Source organism: Lutra lutra, chromosome 8 (genome assembly GCF_902655055.1).
Source record: "Lutra lutra chromosome 8, mLutLut1.2, whole genome shotgun sequence".
In the NCBI taxonomy this organism is placed as follows: Eukaryota; Metazoa; Chordata; class Mammalia; order Carnivora; family Mustelidae; genus Lutra; species Lutra lutra.
Window position 1 is genome coordinate 103,929,910 of NC_062285.1, and position 22,434 is coordinate 103,952,343.

At 38.8% G+C, this 22,434-nt stretch overlaps 1 protein-coding gene across 3 annotated transcripts in view; it reads left to right on the forward strand.

The window, feature by feature from the left end:
- The window catches only part of NAV3 (neuron navigator 3), a 617,699-nt gene that overhangs the window by 393,998 nt on the left and 201,267 nt on the right, over nt 1-22,434 (forward strand). For all 3 annotated transcript variants that reach the window (XM_047741951.1, XM_047741949.1, XM_047741950.1), the window contains exon 8: nt 14,656-15,682. In XM_047741951.1, the coding sequence (XP_047597907.1) occupies nt 14,656-15,682 (1,027 nt within the window). The remainder of the gene's footprint in view (nt 1-14,655; nt 15,683-22,434) is intronic.

Below are 22,434 nucleotides of genomic sequence, written 5' to 3' on the forward strand. Positions count from 1 at the left end.
GGGAAGCAGGCTCCCTGCTGAGCAGAGAGCCCGATGCGGGACTGGATCCCAGGACCCTGAGATCATGACCTGAGCCGAAGGCAGCGGCTTAACCCACTGAGCCACCCAGGCGCCCCTGAAGCAGCTTTTCTTAAGAAATCATTCTTGTTGTACAAAATTTGGGTATTAAATATAAAAAAAAGCTACACAGTTTCATATTATTAGGAATGTAGATATTGCTAGATTTACTTGGAATTCAGTATCTGAATTATGCTCGGTAAACACTTGTCGCTTGACAGAGTTTGTTAGCAGAGAGTTGTTTTTTATGTTGCTAAGAAACGTGCCATGGTCCTGGAGGGCATTTTGCCATCTTTTGATTGTTTCTCCCAAGTGATCCTTACATTGTACCTGCACATCTACTAGAGATATGTCCTTTCTGTTCTCCTGGGTCCTAAGAAAGTGCCTTCTGCTATGGAAGGTTCACTTTCCTTTACACTCAACATAGATTGAAAAGGATTGATACTAAGAATTTGGCAACATTGCTGTTAAAATTTTAAAACTATAAGGTTAATGTGAATGTTGCATTAGTCATGGAACTTTGACTGCTAAAATGTAGCTATCTGATTCTTAATTACTTTTTTGTTGCTGTTTTTGTTAATTGCTCTGAAATTACTGTAGTGTCAAAGAACTAAACTGTTTATTTTCTTTTTGAGGCAATGCAAATGTATTTTACTTATTATATTGCTTTATTAGTGACTGAATTATGTGTTTCACCATAACTTTTTGCTTTATTTCCTTGACACTTAAAAAGCCTAAAATAAATGTCAAATAAAAATTATAGGCTAAGATTAGGGATTTTCATGAGATAATGTAAGTAGGTACATGTATTAGTTGATACAATTAAAGAGACCTGAAAATAAACTGAGGGTTGCTGGGGGTGGGGGAGTAGGGATAGGGTGGCTGGGTTATAGACATTGGGAAAGGTATGTGTTATGGTGAGTGCTGTGAATTGTGTAAGCCTGATAATTCACAGACCGTACCCCTTGGGCAAATAATACATTATATGTTAATAATTTTAAAAAAGAGAGAGATGAGAATATATGTTGTTTGCTTATGTATAAATGCTTACATGTTTAGGTGTGCACGTATTATACATGCCTGTACATAAATTACATACTTTTTCCAAAAACTGGATGGCGAGTGAAAGCTTCCCTAAATTTCACGATACTCCACAAAGTGGCACTGTAACATTGCATGAGCAGAATGGACAGCTCCTCTAGGCTCCCTGTAATCCCATTCCGTGTTTCTGTTAGGTCATCCTAAAGTTGACGATTGAGACATTGCACGAGTAATCATTCATGGAAGGCCGTGTGCTCAGGTGAACAAGGGCCCAGTTGGTAACAAGACATATTCGGATTTGAATGCTACATCTTTTTAAATTAAAAAAAAAATTAATCCTTTAAATTGTTCAAATGTATTTTGGTGCATTCTTGTGAAATGGGAATCTAAGGTGACTAATTGCCATGGTCACATCAATAAATCATTTCCTTCCTTTCACAATGACCTGTGATACTGAAGTTTCCCTGTATTTAGCAGGGATCAGAGATAACAGGGAGTACAGTGTCCCCTACACAGTGAATGCTTGAAAACAAATGGTGCTATTGTCATCATTTTTGTTACTTGGTATATTGTTATTCTGTTGTTACTTTTTAAGTTGAAAGCTGGTTTGCTTGCCTCTAAGCACCATACTATTCAGCAAGGAAGAAGAGGTAAATAGGTTGAAGCCCATCCCTGCGTCCTTTCTCAAGACTAATGGCACTGTTGACAACATGGCACTAAACTCTAAAGCTAGCTAACATTCCACAGAGAAATGTCCTTATCTATACTTTCCATATACCTGTTGTGACTATTAAATTTGTCCATGTGTATTAATTTTACTAGAACGAGATTGGCATTTTTTTCCAGGTCATCAACTTTGTGTGTGTGTGTGTCTGTGTGTGTGATAATATAACTAAAAATTAACTCTGTCAATTTATATATTTTCTAAGCATGAATTAAAATCTATTCCTACATCAGCTCAGAAGGATGATGCAGGTAGGTTACCCAAGGAGATAGTATATGAGGGACTAAGTAGAAAGGGTCTCCTATCATATTCTCCCCACTTGTATTTGGCTCATCGAAGAAGAGGGACACCGTGCTTCAAGGAGTTACCCAAATATCTTCACTACTGTGACAAACATGTGGCTTTCTGGAGAGCCACACCAGCAGAATTTCTGGGTAGGCAGTGAACACATAGAAACAATAGAGCGTGAAAAGCCTCCAAAATTTAGAGTCAGAAAAACCTGAGCTCCCATTTTGATTTTCTCTTTTCTAAGTTTTATTATATGTGTGAATTGGAACAAGTTGCTTTTGCTTTTTAAGCTTCAGTTTTCCCATTTATAATAAGAGAAATCATAAGTATATTGCAGATTATTAAGGGTTTAAGTGAGATCCCCTGTATGAAGAGCTTTCAGTGTGATACTCTGGATCAAAGTGCTTGGGGAACAAGTAAGCAGTTGATAAATAATATTATTTGGTTGTAGCAGAGCTGATAATGGGGTATGTGGAGGTGGAGGAAGAGGAGGAAGGAAAGGAGAACGAGTGGAAGAAAATTTCTCTTTAGGGTCTAGAGACCAGAAGGCAGGGCTGAAGGCAGAGACAGGCTCTGCAAATTCAAGGCAGATCCATTGCAAGAGTGCCTTTAAAAATATGTGCATTAGGGGGCGCCTGGGTGGCTCAGTGGGTTAAAGCCTCTGCTTTCAGCTCAGGTCATGGTCCCGGGGTCCTGGGATCAAGCCCCACATCGGGCTCTCTGCTTGGCGGGGAGCCTACTTCCTCCTCTCTCTACGCCTGCCTCTCTACCTACTTGTGATCTCTGTCTGTCAAATAAATAAATAAATTTTTGAAAAAAAAATATGTGCATTAGATATCTGGGCATTTCCTCATACCTAGATAACAACTCATTCATAGTCAGAATCTGAGTTTTCAACATTCAGAAAAATACCTGTGAAACCGGGCTACTTAATATTGAACGTGGAAATCAGAGAGACTAGAATCTGTGGCAGTACCCACTTCCGAGGAGCTGCACGTGCTAGCTTTTCCTCCGCTGCTGTCATGCACGCTTGACTGTGAGGAGTGCAAGGAGACTCTTATTTTTCCAGTGACTTTGTGATGTACAACAACTATGATTTGCCCTCTTAATGAGACCTGCAGCACCTCACTGTTGCTCAGTAGAGATAGGCTGTGGACAGATTGAGGGTGGAGCTTCCAGAAGTGGTTTCTATGTGGTTACTCACCTGAGAATGATTTTACACTGTTACCGTGACCATGACTGTGGTTTGGATGTGGATGTTGTAATTTTGAGTCTCTCCTGACTCATTTCTGAGAGTAGTGGTGTTGAAATTCCTCTTCTGCACTTGAACTGTTGTGGCAGTCTATCTAGCTGATGGCTATACACTTCAGAAGCCTCCTGCCACATTCTCTTCCACCTTTTCCTCATTCCCACGGAAGTTCTCAGGCACACAGGGATAAGAGTATCCTGACTTCTTAACCAAGTTGCGGAGACACAGAAGCTCCACACTAAATAGGTGGCCATCAGGAAAACCTGACGGGCTTCTTTTGTTTGCAGAACCCCCTGCCACAAACTGTCAAGCATCCAGTGAATTCAGAACTGGATGAGGTTCTGAAAGTTCACAGGCAAAGAATATTCATGCTGCACAGCTAGGGAACATTGAGAAATTCAGTCCAATTGGGTACTGTCATAAGAAACATTCTTGAGAGCCGATACTGTCAGCAATTGCCAGGATTTCTGAGTCCATTCAACCTTTGTTATTCAAAACCTGGTTTGTGACCTCCTCTTCCTCTGGAGCTTGTTAGAAATGCAGAATCTCAGGGCCCACAGCAGATCTGCTGAATCACAATATGGTGTGTAGTCCATGGGCCCTCATGTCACTTACATGCACAGTAAAGTTTGAGAACCTCTATTAAGTTGAACACGTAGGATGTCAGACAGTCTATGCACAATCATAATAGGCATGGTCTTTGCTTTAATGGAACCTACAGTATAGTACGAAACAGGCAATTTCACCAGAGTTATAATGGTTATAGGAGAGGAAATGATAAGCTATGGAAAAATGCAAAGGAGCCACTGAATCTGGACTTGATGCTGGGATGATCAGAAATGGGGGTGGGGATAATGCTTTTGGTTTCTTTTTTGGTTTTTGGTGGTGGTTGTTGTTGCTGTTTTTTCCGAAGGAAGTGAGGTCAAAGTTCAGACCGTACCAATAAATGGGAAATATTCTGAAGACATATTTGGTAGGCATTTCTTTCTTTTCTTTTTTTTTTTTTAAAGATTTTGTTTATTTATTTGACAGACAGAGATCACAAATAGGCAGAGAGGCAGGCAGAAAGAGAGAGAGGAGGAAGCAGACTCCCTGCTGAGCAGAGAGCCCGATGTGGGGCTCGATCCTAGGACCCTGGGATCATGACCCGAGCCGAAGGCAGAGGCTTCAACCCACTGAGCCACCCAGGGGCCCCTGGTAGGCATTTCTAACTGCAGGTAGTCAGTGTGTTCATTCTGCTACTGAGAATTATTCAAATTATGATGAAATGTTACCGGTTTCTGGAAGGGATCTTAATGTGTAAGTGAAAAAAATTTAGAATTACCTGTATTTAAAAGATTGAAGTACCTGTATTTAAAAGAGATTGAAGTAAAAGATTAAAATCCATTAACAGAGAGTGACTGTATTTGAGACATTGGGTACTTTGAAGCTTGTTGGATTTGTTTTGAATTAGTCAAAACCATTTTTCAGAACACCTTACTGTTTATGTACAAAACTAATGGATTTCTACAAATATTCTAGAAATGGACACAATTACAGAATTAACACGAATACTGAAAAAAATCAATTTATCATCATAGGCTGTACAATTTACATATACCATGTAAGCATTTTGACTTTTCAGTAAACTATTACATTTTAATGTAGAGTATGTGTGTACAGTCTTACGTTAACGTTTGCCAGTTGAAATATGGAATTGTAAAAAAGCAAGGAGTATTAGAATTAAAGTTGGTATACTATTTTTTTAATTATTTTTATCAACATATAATATATAATTTGCCACAGGGGTACAGGTCTGTGAATCGTCAGGCTTACACACTTCTTGGCACTCACCATAGCACATACCCTCCCCAATGTCCATAACCCAACCACTCTCTCCCTACCCTTCCACCCCAAGCAACCCTCAGTTTATTTGTAAGATTAAGAGTCTCTTATGGTTTGTCTCCCTCCTGATCCCACCCTCTTTCATTTTTTTCCTTCCCTCCCCCTCAACCCCCCTGCCCTGCCTCTCAAATTCCTCATATCAGAGAGATCATATGATAATTGTCTTTCTCTGATTCACTTATTTCGTTCAGCACAATACCCTCTACTTCCATCCACGTCATTGCAACTGGCAAGATTTCATTTCTTTTGATGGCTGCATAGTATTCCATTGTATACATATACCACATCTTCTTTATCCATTCATCTGTTGATGGACATCTAGTTCTTCCCATAGTTTGGCTATTGTGGACCTTGCTGCTATAAGCATTTGGGTGCAGATGCCCCTTCGGATCACTACATTTGTATCTTTAGGGTAAATACCCAGTAGTGCGATTGCTGAGTCATACGGTAGCTCTATTTTCAACTTTTTGAGGAACCTCCATGCTGTTTTCCAGAATGGCTGCACCAGCTTTCATTCCCACCAACAGTATAGGAGGGTTCCTCTTTCTCTGCATCCTTGCCAACAGCTGTTGTTTCCTGACTTGTTAATTTTAGCCATTCTGACTGGTGTAAGGTGGTATCTCATTGTGGTTTTGATTTGTATTTCCTTAATGTGGAGTGATGTGGAGCACTTTTTCATGTGTCTCTTGGCCATCTGGATGTTGTCTTTGCAGAAATATGTATTCATATCCTCACCCATTTCTTTCTTTCTTTTTCAATTTTTTTTAAAGATTTTATTTATTTATTTGACAGAGAGAGAGAGATCACAAGTAGGCAGAGAGGCAGGCAGGGAGAGAGGAAGAAGCAGGCTCTCTGCTGAGCAAAGAGCCCAATGTGGAGCTTGATCCCAGGACCCTGAGATCATGACCTGAGCAGAAGGCAGAGGCTTAACCCACTGAACCACCCAGGCGCCCCCCTCTGTGCACTTCTTGATTGGATTATTTGTTCTTTGGGTGTTGAATTTGATAAGTTCTTTATAGATTTTGGTAACTAGCCCTTTTTCTGTGATGTCATTTGCAAATATCTTCTCCAAATTCTGACAGTTGTCTTTTGGTTTTTGTTGACTGTTTCCTTTGCTGTGCAAGAGCTTCTGATCTTGATGAAGTCCCAATAGTTCATTTTGCCCTTGCTTCCCTTGCCTTTGGGGATGTTTATAGGGAGAAGTTGCTGCAGCTGAGGTCGAAGAGGTTGCTGCCTGCGTTCCCCTCAAGGATTTTGATGGATTCCTGTCTCACATTGAGGTCTTTCATCCATTTAGAGTATATTTTTGTATGTGGTGTAAGGAAATGGTCCAGTTTCATTCTTCTGCATGTGGCTGTCCAATTTTCCCAGCACCATTTGTTGAAGGGACTGTTTTGTTTTTTGTTTTTTTTTTCCCATTGGACATTCTTTCCTGCTTTGTTGAAGATTAGTTGACCATAGAGCTGAGTGTCTATTTCTGGGCTTTCTATTCTGTTCCATTGATCTATGTGTCTGTTTTTTTGCCAGTACCATACTGTCTTGATGATGACAGCTTTGTAATAGAGCTTGAAGTCCAGAATTGTGATGCCACCAACTTTGGCTTTCTTTTTCACCATTCCTCTATTTGGGGTCTTCTCTGGTTCCATACAAATTTTAGGATTATTTGTTCCACTTCATTGGAAAAAAAATGATGGTATTTTGATATGGATTGCGTTAAATGTGTAGATTGTTTTAGGTAGCATAGAAATTTTCACAATATTTGTTTTTCCAATCCATGAGCATGGAACGTTTTTCCATTTCTTTATGTCTTTCTCCATTTCCTTGATGAGTACTTTATAGTTTTCTGAGTACAGATTCTTTGCCTCTTTGATTAGGTTTATTCCTAGGTATCTTATGGTTTTGGGTGCAATTGTAAGTGGGATTGACTCCTTAATTTCTCTTTCTTCTGTCTTGTTGTTGGTATATAGAAATGCAAGTGATTTCTGTGCATTGGTTTTATATCCTGATACTTTACTGAATTCCTGTATGAGTTCTAGCAGTTTTGGAGTGGAGTCTTTTGGGTTTTCCCACATAAAGTATCCTATCATCTGCAAAGAGTGATAGTTTAACTCCTTCTTTGCTGATTCGGATGCCTTTAATTTCTTTTGTTGTCTGACTGCTGAGGCTAGGACTTCTAGTACTATGTTGAATAGCAGTGGTGATAATGGACATCCCTGCCATGTTCCTGACCTTAGCTTAAAAGCTCTCAGTTTTTCCCCATTGAGAATGATATTCTTTGCGTGTTTTTCATAGATGGCTTTGATGATATTGAGGTATGTGCCCTCTATCCCTACACTGTGAAGGGTTTTGATCATGAAAGGATGCTGTACTTTGTCAAATGCTTTTTTAGCATCTATTGAGAGTATCATATGGTTCTTGTTCTTGCTTTTATTAATATATTGTATCACAATGATTGATTTGTGGATGTTGAACCAACCTTGCAGCTCAGGAATAAATTCCACTTGGTCGTGGTGAATAATCCTTTTGGTATACTGTTGGATACTATTGGCTAGTATTTTGGTGAGAATTTTCGCATCTGTGTTTATCAAGGATATTGGTCTGTAATTGTCCTGTTTGATGGGGTCCGGTTTTGGGATCAAGGTAATGCTGGCCTCATAAAATGAGTTTGGCAGTTTTCCTTCCATTTCTATTTTTTGGAACAATTTCAGGAGAATAGGAATTAATTCTTCTTTAAATGTTTGGTAAAATTCCCCTGGGAAGCCCTCTGGCCCTGGGCTCTTGTTTGTTTGGAGATTTTTGATGACTGCTTCAATCTCCTTACTGGTTATGGGTCTGTTCAGGTGTTCTATTTCTTCCCAGTTCAGTTTTGGTAATTTATATATCTCGAGGAATGTACCCATTTCTTCCAGATTGTCAAATATGCTGGTGTATAGTTGCTTATAATATGTTCTTATAATTGTTTGTATTTCTTTAGTTTTGGTCATGTTCTCTCCTCTTTCATTCATAATTTCATTTATTTGGGCCCTTTCTCTTTTCTTTTTGATAAGTTTGGCTAGGGGCTTATCAATCTTATTAATTCTTTCAAAGAACCAGCTCCTAGTTTTGTTGACTTTTTTTTCTACTGTTCTTTTAGTTTCTGTTTCATTGATTTCTGCTCTGATCTTTATGATTTCTCTTCTCCTGCTGGGTTTAGGCTTTCTTTGCTGTTCTTTCTTCAGCTCCTTTAGGTGTAGGGTTAGGTTGTGTACTTGAGACCTTTCTTGTTTCTTGAGAAAGGCTTGTATTGCTATATACTTTCCTCTCAGGGCTGCCTTTGCTGTGTCCCAAAGATTTTGAACTGTTTTTTTTTTTTTTTCATTTTCATGAATTTTTTCAATTCTTTAATTTCTTGGTTGATGCATTCATTCTTTAGTAGGATGCTGTTTAGCTTCCATGCATTTAAGTTCTTACCAAATTTCCTCTTGTGATTAAATTCTAGCTTCAGAGCATTGTGGTCTGAAAATATGCAGGGAGTGATCCCAATCTTTTGGTACAAGTTGAGACCTGATTTGTGAACCAGGATGGGATCTATTCTGGAGAATGTTCCATATGCACTAAAGAAGAATGTGTATTCTCTTGCTTTGAGATGGAATGTTCTAAATGTATCTGTGATGTCCATCTGGTCCAGTGTGTCATTTAAGGCCTTTATTTCCTTGTTGATCTTTTGCTTGGATGATCTTTCCATTTCAGTGAGGGGGATGTTAACGTTCTGTACTATTGTTGTATTATTGTCAATGTGTTTCTTTGATTTTGTTGTTAATTGTTTATATAGTTGTCTGCTCCCATGTTAGGGGTATAGATATTTAAAATTGTTAGATCTTCTTGTTGGACAGACACACTTTGAGTATGACATAGTGTCCTTCCTCCTTTCTTACTATAGTCTTTGACTTAAAATCTAATGTATCTGATATAAGGATTGCCACCTCAGCTTTCTTTTGATGTTCATTAGCACGGTAAATTGTTTTATACCTCCTCACTTTCAATCTGGAGGTGCCTTTGGATCTAAAATGAGTTTCTTATAGACAGCATATTGATGTATCTTGTTTTATTTTTTTTTTTAATCCATTCTGATACTCTATGTCTTCTGAATGGGGCATTTAGCCCATTTACATTCAGGGTAACTATTGAAAGATATGAATTTAGTGCCATCATATTGCCTGTAAAGTGACTGTTACTGTAGATTGCCTTTGTTCCTTTCTGGTCTACTACTTTGAGGCTCTCTCTTTGCTTTGAGGAGCCCGTTCAGTATTTCCTGTAGAGCTGTTTTGGTGTTTGCAAATTCTTTTAATTTTTGTTTATCCTGGAAGCTTTTTATCTCTCCTTCTATTTTTAATGACAGCCTAGCTGGATATAGTATTCTTGGCTCCATATTTGTCTCATTTAATCCTTTGAATATATCATGCCAGTTCTTTCTGGCCTGCCAGGTCTCTGTGGCTAAGTCTGCTGCCAATCTAATATTTCGACCATTGTATGTTACAGACTTCTTGTCCCAGGCTGCTTTCAGGATTTTCTCTTTGTCACTAAGACTTGTAAGTTTTACTATTAGAGGATAGATGGGGCTGGACCTATTTTTACTGATTTTGAGGACAGTTCTCTATGCCTCCTGAATTTTGATGCTTGTTCCCTTGGCCATATGAGGGAAATTCTGTACTATAATTTGCTCTAGTATACCTCTGCCCCCTCTGTCTTTCTTCTTCTTCTGGAATCTCAATTATTCTAATATTGTTTCACCTTATGACATCACTTATCTTGTGAATTCTCCCCTCATGGTCCAGTAGTTGTTTTTTTCTCTTTTGTTAGCTTCTTTATTCTCCGTCATTTGGTCTTCTATATCACTAATTCTCTTTTCTGCCTCATTTATCCTAGCAGTAAGACCCTCCATTTTTTATTGCACCTCATCAATGGCTTTTTTAATTTCAGCTTGGTTAGATTTTAGTTCTTTTATTTCTCCAGAAAGGGATTTTATTTCTCCAGACAGTTTTTCTCTAATATCTTCATGCCTTTTTTGAGCCCACCTAGCTCCTTGAGAATCATCAATCTGAACTCTAGATCTGACATATTACTAATGTCCATATTGATTAGGTCCCTAGCTGTCAGTTTTGCCACTTGTTCTTGTGTGTGTGTGTGTGGTGAATTTTTCTGCCTTGTCATTTTATCCAGATACGAATTTATGAATGAGAGAATAAAATACTAAAAGGGTGGCAAAAAATCCCAAAAAATGTACGCAAACCAAATCGGAAGAGATCCTAAACCAGGGAATGAAGGGATGGAATAGGACTGTAAAGATGATAATTAAACAATGATTCTAAAAAAGGAATCAGTAAGATAAGTTGGTTGGAAAAAGAAGAAAAAAAAGAGGAAAGAATGTGATTAGGCTGAAGACTAGAACAAAGCCATGGGCTAGATTTAGGGTACATTTTGATCTTTTAGGGGAAATTGTATCCCAAAATTTTAAAGAAAAAAAAACCTATATGTATACAAAAAATAAAGTTAAATACAATGAAGGGATAAAATAGGACTATAACGGGCGCCTGGGTGGCTCAGTGGGTTAAGGGTCCTGGGATCAAGTCCCTCATCGGGCTCTCTGCTCAGTGGGAAGCCTGCTTCCCTCTCTCTCTCCTCTGCCTGCTTCTCTGCCTACTTGTGATCTGTCTGTCAAATAAATAAATAAAATCTTTAAAAAAAAGGACTATAACAATGAATATTTTAAAAAGATCATATTTTTTAAAAAAAGAGTTATTATTAAAATAGTTTAAAAAATTAAAAGAGGAAAGAAGAAAAGTTTTAAAAAATAGAATAAGAAAAAAAATAATTTAGCTTTGCAAGACTGAAGGATCATGGGGAAAAAAGCCATGAATTCTATGCATTGCTTTCCCCTAGTTCTAGAGTTCCACAGTTCTTGTCTATCAGTCAACTTGGTCTTGGCTGCATGTTCTTGCTGATCTTCTGGGGGAGGGGCCTGTTGCAGTGATTCTCAAGTGTCTTTTCCTATGGTGGAATTGCACCACCCTTGCCAGGGGCCGGGCCAAGTTATCTGCTCAGGTTTCCTCTAGGAGCTTTTCTCCCCTGAACATTTTCCTTAGAGATCTGGAGGACAGGAATGAAGATGGTGGCCTCCTAATCTCTGGCCCAGAGGAGCCGAGAATCTCGGGGATCCGAGAAGCTCGGGGATCCACTCCTCTTTGCACCCTCAGAGAAAAGCAGTCAGTTCCTCCCATCTCCCTGGTCTCTGGCTGTGCTCCATGCTCACCCGGCCTGTGACCGAGCGTTTCTGTCTCTGGCGCACAGCTACATTTGGATTCTCCAAATCCAGCAGATTCCTTTCATGTGCTCCTGCGCTGGTCCTCCCGGATGAGGAAGAAGGGGATCTCTCTGGATTTGCCACTTATGGGATCCCTGCTTGAAGAGCAGTGGTCAGACTGTGCCTTGGATCATGGTTTAAGTTAACACTGAGTTGAGATCTCACTTCTTGGCTCCATCTCTGTAGCTGGCTTCCCTGCTCTGATACCTGGTAACTCTGCCACTCAGACACCCCGGTCTTTCTGTGACTCCGCGGGTCCTGAGACAAGAATGCCCCCACTAGGCCCCCACCCTTGCTTAGCCTCTGGAGCAACATCCCTCGGTGGAACAGAGTTCTGATTTTGTGCTCCGTTGCTCCACTGCTTGCCACGAGCCGGCCCCTCCCCCCCGCGAAGTATCTTCCCATTGCTTCGGATTCACTTCTCTGCCTGTCCTACCTTTCAGACCCCCAGAAAGTGGTCGATTTTCTGTTCCTAGGATTGCTGCTCTTCTTCTCTTCTATCTCCTGTTGAGTTTGTAGGTGTTCATATTGGACTGATTACTATCTAGCTGATCTCCTGGAACCTAATGATATTTCATTGGCTACTCCTCCACCATCTTCTATAATATCCAGTATACCAGTTTTTTTTTTTAAAGATTTTATTTATTTATTTGACAGACAAAGATCACAAGTAGGCAGAGAGGCAGGCAGAGAGAGAGCGGAAGGGAAGCAGGCACCCTGCGGAGCAGAGAGCCCGATGCGGGGCTTGTTCCCAGGACCCTGGGATCATGACCTGAGCCGAAGGCAGCAGCTTTAACCCACTGAGCCACCCAGGCGCCCCTCCAGTATACCAGTTTTTAAAACAAATATTAAGGAGGGCTCTTGGGATGAGCACTGGGTGTTGTATGTAAGTGATAAATCACTAAATCCTACACCTGAAACTAATGTTATACTGTACATTAACTAACTGGAATTTAAATAAAAATTTGGCAGAATAAGTTATTGAATATAAAATTCATTTGTCCATTCTTGTTAACATAAAGTTCACAAATCTTATATCATTTTAGGCACACTTAGTTTAAAAAAGTTTAACTCACACAAATATTCAACTGATAATTTAACCTCTTTTTGTGTCTCTAATTACTTTCTCTTTTTGTGTATTAATTTCCTTTCCTTATTTTTTTTTAAGATTTTATTTATTTATTTGACAGACAGAGATCACAAATAGGCAGAGAGGCAGGCAGAGAGAGAGGAAGGGAAGCAGGCTCCCTGTTGAGCAGAGAGCCCGATGCTGGGCTCGATCCCAGGACCCTGGGATCATGACCTGAGCCGAAGGCAGAGGCTTTAACCCACTGAGCCACCCAGGAGCCCCTTAATTTCCTTTTCTGAAAAATTGTTAAGAGTAGTACTTGGTACTGATTGGCTTGATTACTTATCATTTTTCATGCATTTTGAAGGAAACATTTAAAAATAAAAACATTGTAGTTTATTGTTGTGAATATTTAATGGAATTAAATTCGCTCTAATTCCTGAATATTATGGAGAGGATATTATTTATAAAATATTTCCATTGAACATTTCATCAAAAATGCTCTGCATCTATTTACCAATATCTATTCTGTAAACAGTGCTAAATGACGCCTCTGTTACTTAGATATCTAATTTAATCATTGATCATTTCATGTTTCCAAAAAAAAAAAGTGAAAGAAGGAGGCAGTTTACAACAGATGAAGTTTAAGGTAAATGACCAGAATTCTATTGCTCCCCAATGTGAGTTAACATTTATACTGAGGTCTTTAAACTCCAAGCTCAGGGGCGCCTGGGTGGCTCAGTGGGTTAAGCCGCTGCCTTCGGCTCAGGTCATGATCCCAAGTCCTGGGTTCAAGCCCCACATTGGGCTTTCTGCTCAGCAGGGAGCCTGCTTCCTCCTCTCTCTCTGCCTGCCTCTCTGCCTACTTGTGATTTCTCTCTGTCAAATAAATAAATAAAATCTTTAAAATAAAATAAAATAAAATAAACTCCAAGCTCAGTTCTTTTTCTTCTATCGCATGTTATAAAATCCCTCTATGATTTAGTTTTTTATACTTAAAAATGAGAGTTGTAATCAGGCATCAATCAGTGTTAGAACCAAAGAGTCATAGAACAGTTCATACCATAATGAGATTTCTGAGCAAAAAGTAAGTAAACATGTGCATTATAAAGTTTTTATAGAAAAAGGCCTTATTTCCATAGCCCCACAAAAGTAGTTTGAGTTTTCACTAGTATTTAAAGTTTGTTCAGATCACTTCAGGAGGCTGGTTAAGAGCACCAGCTCTAACTTGTGTTCAAATCCAGACTGGGTGACCTTGAGCAAGTTCTGCAGTTTTTCTTTCCTTCGTTTTTTATTTATAAAATAGGGACAAAATATCAATACCTACCTTGTAGGGTTGTTATATGGATTTGTATAATATATATTATATGATGCATATATAATATAAATATATCTAGATATAAATGTATATTTTATATAAATATACAACATATATAATATATTCAACAGCATATATGTATTATATCTGACCCATATAAACCTAAATTTCAATTTTTTTCTAAAAATCAAAGTTAACAATATTAACTAAGAGCTAAGTCCTGATTCATAAGCACATTCAATCAGATAACAAGAAGGTAGTCTCCATATAAGGTCAAATAATTTCTCAACATTTATTATACAACATATTTTATATGGCTATGCAGAATCAATTTATTGCTCTGAGGTACAGCAGTAATTGGAAAAAATATAAAGAATTGCTTAAGGGAAGGATAATATTTTGTCTTTAGATATCTATGACTAACCAAGTTCATCTAGGTAAGAGTAATTTTAGGAAGGAAAAAGCAAAAGTTGTTTTCCAAAATCAATGGCTCTCAGATCCTGAATTTTTGATGTACAATATGAAAACAGCCATATCACCAACGTGACTGATGCCATGGAGCAGGGCTGCGTTCAGCTCACAGGAGAGATCCTTAACTGTGTCTGTGGTTAGAACTACTAAGGGGTATGATATACATGATCAGATATCATTAACCTGTTCTTTATTATTTTGTCTTCACGTCCAGATTCCTCCAAAGGACCTCAGCCATCTTCAGGTGTAAATGGTAACACGCAGCCCCCTGGCACAGCGGGGCAGCCCCCCGCATCTGCCATCCCTTCTCCGAGCTCCAGCAAGCCCTGGCGCAGCAAGTCCATGAATGTCAAGCACAGTGCCACCTCCACCATGCTGACCGTGAAGCAGTCCAGCCCAGCCACCTCCCCCACACCATCAGCAGACAGACTGAAGCCCCCTGTATCAGAAGGGGTCAAAACGGCTTCCTCGGGCCAGAAATCCATGCTTGAAAAATTCAAGCTGGTCAATGCCCGGACTGCTTTACGTCCCCCACAGCCTCCCAGTTCAGGGCCCAGCGATGGGGGGAAGGATGACGATGCCTTTTCTGAATCTGGTGAGACGGAAGGTTTTAACAGTGGTCTGAATAGCGGTGGCTCAACCAATAGCAGCCCCAAAGTGTCCCCTAAATTAGCCCCTCCAAAAGCTGGAAGCAAACATCTTAGCAATAAAAAGTCTTTGCTACAGCCAAAGGAAAAAGAGGAAAAGAACAGGGACAAAAATAAAGTTTGCACTGAAAAACCGGTCAAGGATGAGAAGGATCAGGTGACAGAGACAGCTCCGAAAAAGACCTCTAAAATTGCAAGCTTGATTCCAAAGGGTAGCAAGACGGCAGCAGCCAAGAAAGAAAGCTTAATCCCTTCTTCCAGTGGCATTCCAAAACCTGGCTCGAAGGTGCCCACAGCAAAGCAGACCGTGTCACCTGGCAGTGCAGTGAGCAAAGAGTCGGAAAAATTCAGGACTACCAAGGGAAACCCTTCCCAGTCCTTACCCAAGCCCATGACCACTGAGAAAGCAAGCACATCCAATTGCCCTGCTCCTTTGGAAGGAAGGGAAGCCAGCCAAGCCCCTCCCACTGGTTCCTGCGCTGCACTGGTGGCACATGGCGGTGGGCAGACCACGGGGAACGGTGCTGTCCAACTCCCTCAGCAGCAGCAACACAGCCACCCCAACACTGCCACGGTGGCTCCGTTCATTTACAGGTAAGATGGCCGCTGTGCGTCCACAGTTGTGAACTCCTACAGCTCTTCCTACTCCGCACATCATAACGAAGGTTACTAGAGCTGTGTTTTACTTTATCATTTTGGAACACTTGGGTCTGAAGATAAAGGGCTAGGATTTCATGTTTTAAGAAAAAAAAAATTTAGTATGCTCTAGTCTTATTCTCCCTCCTCTTCCCATCTTCTGTCCTCTCCTTCCTTCTTTGTAGGCCTTCTTCTTGAGGCCTTCAGAAGTTAGCTTACTTGTTCCTAGAGAAGAAGGAAAATCCAGATGCCATGATTCTCTCCTGTGTCTATTACCATTATGACTTCTACTGCTACTTTTATTATTAGTATTTTAAAGTAATTCTCAGTTTTATAGAGCTCACAGATATTTTTGTTTTCACCCTTGAGAGAAAATATGTCATGATGGTTAAAGGGGCAGGCTCTGGAATCAGACACCTGTGGATTAAATGCCCTGCCCTGGTACTTACCAGCTGTGTGACTTCGAACAAGTTACTTAACATCTCTTAATCTCATTTTCTACAGTTGTCAAATAGGAGTAACAGTACCTACCTAAAAAGCTGAGGAAAATAACAGGGTCATGCTTATGTTTATTATATATTCTGGTACACTGTGTTTGTTAAATGTTGTTTATAAGGCATTGCTCTCCCAACATAAAATTTATGTTACTTTCCTATAGCTAATCATAAGTTCCTATCCCAAAATAATCATCCACATGATTCTTATAATTGTGCTTAATTTATTAGTTTTTGCATTATAATTCTTTATTTTAGAAGGTTTAAGATATGTCAACATATGCTACATTTTAAAATATTCATTCTACTATACAAATAGCACATTTTGTCTATTGTGTGGTTTGTTTTCATTGATTAGAAACATGTCAGTTGCTGCTTTGTCTCCATTTTTTATTTTTATTTATTTTTTATTTTATTTTTTTTATTTATTTATTTGACACAGAGAGAGAACAAGCAGGCAGAGAGGCAGGTAGAGAGGGAGGAGGAAGCAGGCTCCCTGCTGAGCAGAGAGCCCGATGCGGGGCTCGATCCCAGGACCCTGAGATCATGACCTGAGCCGAAGGCAGTGGCTGAACCCACTGAGCCACCTTTGTCTCCATTTTTATTCACTATCTTTTTTGTGAGGAAATGCGTAGGGAGGAATAATATCTGACCTTTTGGCAGGTTGGACGTTCGATAATAGGAAAGAAATTTTCTGAATAGGAAGTAGGACCTGTTATAATTAAATAAGCATCAATATTATATAGCTTAAAAGCATATTAAATTTGTTAAATGTATGGGTTTTTTAAGTAAAGAAAGTAATTATAAGGATTTGTTTTCCTTCGATGAAAAATGTAGGTGCTTGTCTGGTGCTTTATGTACTCAGCAAAGCAAGTTTCTAATTATTGCATTTCAGCTCTTTTTTAGGTCTGCTTTTCTGCCTTTAGTAGCAGCAATTCATTTAAAACCTTTGTCTTTGGATCAGATGGGAGTCAGCTCTTTGTAACTCCGGAGTCCCTATCTGACAAATGAGAATTTAAGATGTCAAATCATAATTCACATTCCAAATATGTAAGAAAAAAATCACAAAGTTTTAAATACGCCATACTCAGCCCACTCATGCATCTCTAATATATTCTGTAGAAGCATCAGTCATTTCAAATCACCACAAATGAGTTTCACAGGAAAGTGCAAATCTAAGCAGAAAGACTGTACCTGCCAGGTTGGCAAGCATCTTCCTGGAAGTAGCAATAGGATTGTTTGTTTCTTTGTCATAAAGTATCCAGCGGAGGGGCACCTGGGGGGCTCAGTGATCAAGCATTTTTCTTTGCCTCCAGTCATGACCCAGGGTCCTGGGATTGAGCCCAGCATCCAGCTCCCTGCTCAGTGGGAAGCCTGCTTCTCCCCCTCCCACTCCCCCTGCTTGTGTTTCCTCTCTCACTGTCTCTCTCTTTCTCTGTCTCTGTCAAATAAATAAATAAAATCTTTAGAAAAAAATATTAAAAAACAAAAAATAAAAAGAGGAAGGAGTACAGCTTACAGTTTCAACCATGGATCAGCTGTGTGTCCTTGCCAGATTGTCCAACCTCTGAATTTGTCCTTTTTTAAAATGAAGATTATAAAACCGAGGTAATACAGCCAAGTAGCTAAGAATATAGGCTGTGAAGTCTGTTGGTTCTGTCATTGTTCAGAAACAATATCTTGCATTGTTGAGAAGATGACCCCAAGAGCCAGTTTGCCTGTGTTGGAATCTTGATAAGGTCATTTTTTAGCCATGTGACTTTGGGCAAAATATTTAAAGATTCTGAGCCTCGATTCCTATCTGTAAAATGGGGATGATAATAGACATTGTCTCATAAAGCTATTTTGAAGATTGAATTAATATTTATACAGGGCTTGGAACAGTACCTGCCACATGGTGAACAGTCTTCCCCAAATTTCAGTTTATAACCCTATAAAGGGTGGTGGTTAAGAATATCCACTGTATTTAGGTGTTTTGAAGATTAAGTAAGGCAACCCCATGTAAAGACTTTAGCACAGAGCCAGGTTCAGAGTGAATGACTTATAAATATCAGCAATTAGTTGTGTCATTATGAATAATATAAGGTAGTTGGAAATAAAACCATCTAATAAGAAAATTTCATATCATAGTCTATATAGGAGGCAATAATTGCTGGGAGTCTTCTATAAATTAAAAATAATTTTATAAATGATAATATAAATCTCCTCAAGGTAGAGTAGTTAACAGTTAAGCTTTTTAACTGTCAGCGAAAGCTATTTACATCACAGAGCCACGTAGTTTGGATTATATGATCTCCCTCATGTACTTTGGACTCTGCCTGCTCCAAGCCCATTTAAGAATTCTTCCTTCAAAATGTCTGACAGACTTTCTAGGAGTTGCTAATTATTTGATAAGATAATAGTAATAATTAACTACTTTATAATGTTGTTGAGTAGGTAGTGCAAGTCTGTATGTTATAAGATTTATGTTCATTCTCTCATTTAAACTTTATCATAACCTCATGAGAAAAGAATGTTATCTCCATTCTACAGAGGTGAAGAATCAGAGATTTCAAATCAGAACAGGACTCATCTCTTAAAGTCACAGGACTAGTAGGGGTTTGCCTTTGAACCCAACTATACCTAGACTTCTAGTATGCCCTTCTTTGCTCATCAATTCTTTCTCTATGTATATAAATATGAAGTATTGTTACTAGAAAAATTCTGGCTGCCAAGATGTGAATAATAGATTGTAAAATTTCTAATAAGAATTCATTTATGATGGGAAATGCTTAATTGGTTGGAAGTAATATAAATTTAGAATATATATTTGTATGTATGTGCTTAAATATACGTATTTTTGACATTTAAAGATAATTAAATAACTTCTATAAAATGGGAATATAGATGGCTGATGGTAGTATTTTTCCTTTTTTCTCAGCCCAGTGAGGTCAGGCTAGGTTATTAATTATTTCTTCTGGGACTCTAATATATGCTTCATAATACTCTTTCTTATAAATTGAATGTCAAGAGTTCTATAAATATAATGTTGAGTTCTGGAAGTTGATGGATTTCATATTAGTCCTACTTCCTATATAATGCAAGGATGTTCTATATTAAGGTTTTGTAACTCATTTGTCACTACAATGTGAAAAAAGTAATTTTGAACTTAGTATATCTTTATCCATATAATGAGTGGGGATAACTGAAGTCAAAGGTGAAAATTTTAAGAAAGAATATTTTAATTTAATGTCAAAAGTTCCCAATGTTTAAACCTATTGGAATGGAATAAGCTACCTTTGTAAGTATTAAGGTGACTACCAGAGATAATTTAAGAAATGATAGAATGACAAGTTGCCATAGTTTAGGTAAAGGCAAAGCACCAAATACTTTTTCATTTTTGTGCTCATCACTCATTCTGCCAATACTATGGAATAAGAGTTATGAAGGGTTTTTTTTGTTTGTTTGTTTTTTAGCCTCTGCCTTCAGGAAGCTCAGTCTATGGGAGATAATGATAGAATATAATAAAAATAAAACTCATTGCTCTTATGGAAGTATATGCAAAAAATTGCGTAGAATGGTTTTCCTACGTCTTGCATGAGAATGGAGTCAGTGAATGTATCCAGAGGAGATAAGACAAGAGACAAGATTTACAGCATGAGTTAGAATTTGTCAATGTTGTGGCATCATCCAAATTTGACATTCTATAATTTTACAATCCAAGCCTTATGGAACAAGTAGTAGGCAAATTAAAAAGTACTGGGCAAACGCTAGTAACTGAGCTACTACAGAGACTAGAGGTTGGGATGCATGGTTTTTGTGTGGGAGACTAAGGAAGAAAATTTAGAAAGAATCCATATTTTGTTCTGCAGTTCAGTCACTCTGTCCCTGTACATCTCTTTTTCAGCTACTCCTATTGGCTCTTTCCCCCAAACTTACCCTCAACTATGTATTTCTCTCCATTTCCCCCTCCCTGTCCTGGTCCAGGCTGTCATCACCAGTTCTTACCTAGGTTCCGGCGAGTCTTCCAGCTTTCACTTTTGCTCTATTCAGTAACATCCTTCACACAGCAGGGACTCTCACCTTCTGAAAGTATAAATCATATATATCATTCCAATTCATGAGACAATCTATTGAATATCCCTTATACTTAAAAAAAAAAAAAATGAAACCCAAACACTTTGCCCACCTAACCTGGCCCCTGTCTAGCCCACAAGCCACACTCATACCATTCTCCCTGTAGTGCACTGAGCCCCTCCCTTCATCCTGTGTCTCAAGAAACTAACCTATCCTGTTTAGGGGCCATAGTCATGGACAATCTCTCTACCTATAATGACTCTCTTCCAGAGCAAAGAAGGGTACTTCTTCTTATCAGCTCTCTGCTTACAGGCTACCTCTTCCCAGAAGCTCTCTCCAGTCATCTGGTTCAAAGAAACATTCAGTATGCCTCTCACCAAATCATATGACATCATCCTCTCATAATTTTTTTAATTTTTTTTAAAGATTTTATTTATTTATTTATTTGACAGAGATCACAAGTAGGCAGAGAGGCAGGCAGAGAGAGTGCAGGGAAGCAGGCTCCCTGCTGAGCAGAGAGCCAGATGTAGGGCTCAATCCCAGGACCCTGGGACCATGACCCGAGCTGAAGGCAGAGGCTTTAACCCACTGAGCCACCCAGGTGCCCTTCCTCTCATACTTTATTCATGGAGTTTCTCATTATCTGTAATTATTTTGATAACTTATTATTAAGTGTGATTTCAGCCATTTCCAGCTATAATGTAAGCTCACTGAGAGCAAGTGTTGTCTTTTTTATTTAGTAGCATAAGGCCCAGGATAGACCCAACCCACAGGAGACACTAAATAAAATTGTTGAATGTGGCGCCATCAACACAGGTTGAATAGAATAGAACAGCTAACAAAAATGTGCAGTGGAACAGGGAAAATTCTGAAACCTCTTCCTATAAATGAGATGCTTAATTGAAATATAAACAGCTTTGAAATATTTAAAGAATAAAATATCTTCTCTTCAGAACATTCATTCACTTATTTTTCTTCCCTTCCTTTAATGACTACTTACTAAGTATCTACTACACATAAGGAATCAAGGATAGAGTGAAACACACATGTCCATATGTCATTTTCCTTTCATCGTCCATAATACAGTAGGCAAAAGACTGTCTTAAAGATCACTACAGAATGAAGCAGGAAGTGTAAAGTTCTCTAGCAGTGAACCAGATTGGATACATTGAGACTTCAAAACATGGAAAATTACTGCTAGCTGTTGGAATCAGAGATAGTGGCACTTGAGCTGGGTTCTGAAAGATAGATTTAGGCATGCAAAAATGAGGAGTACAGGGAAGGAATTGCAAAACTGAAGTAACCATAAAAACAGGATAAACACCAGATGCATAGGGTAGTCAGTGAGTTGAATGGATTTCCTGGAAAAGGAAGGTTGATTGGAGCCTAATTGTAATAGAAATCCTTGAGTATCAGGTACTTAGACTCCTCTGTGTGTGTGTGTGTGTGTGTGTGTGTTTGTGTGTGTGTGAAGCATGGTCAGAAAAATTGATGTGTCTTCAGTTTGTAAAATAGATTGTTAATGAAAGAGGACAGCTTAGTTTATACCATGTTTAATGGCTAGAGGAGGGAGAAACTTCCAAACTTTCAGAGATAGCTTTGTTAAGACTTGAATTAAAGGTTCCAATTACAGGAAGAAATGGAGAGGAGAATGGAGAGCATATTAAGAAAGGAAGCTTCATTTGTTCCTGGTTTTTCTCCATTCTTTCTTGGTGTTCTTTCTTGGTCTACCCTTTATGCTGCCTTCAAACTTATTTTCCTCTCCTGGAATTCAAAAATTGTTACCTAAGCTCCCTTCTTTCCCTGTGTTATTTTTCTTACATTGCTTTTGTATTCATTATTTTAGAGCTATAGTCCTCATGATTGCAAAGATAGATGGAGTCAAATAGTAAAGTAGATAGTCAAAGAAGGGGAAAAGGGAGACCTGTACATTTTTCCTAAACCTCAAGCTTTTTAGCAACCCCCAATAAATTTAAAAACAGCTATTAACCAGATTAATAAGTTGTTATTTTGAGGTGCTTATTCTTTTCCTTATTTTCTGACCACTCATGGTAAATGCCAGGAAAACAGTGTGCATTGAACATCTAAAGGCAAAGGGAAGCAGAATCAGGAGTGTGGGTAATACACACACGCTTGCACACACACACACCACACACACAC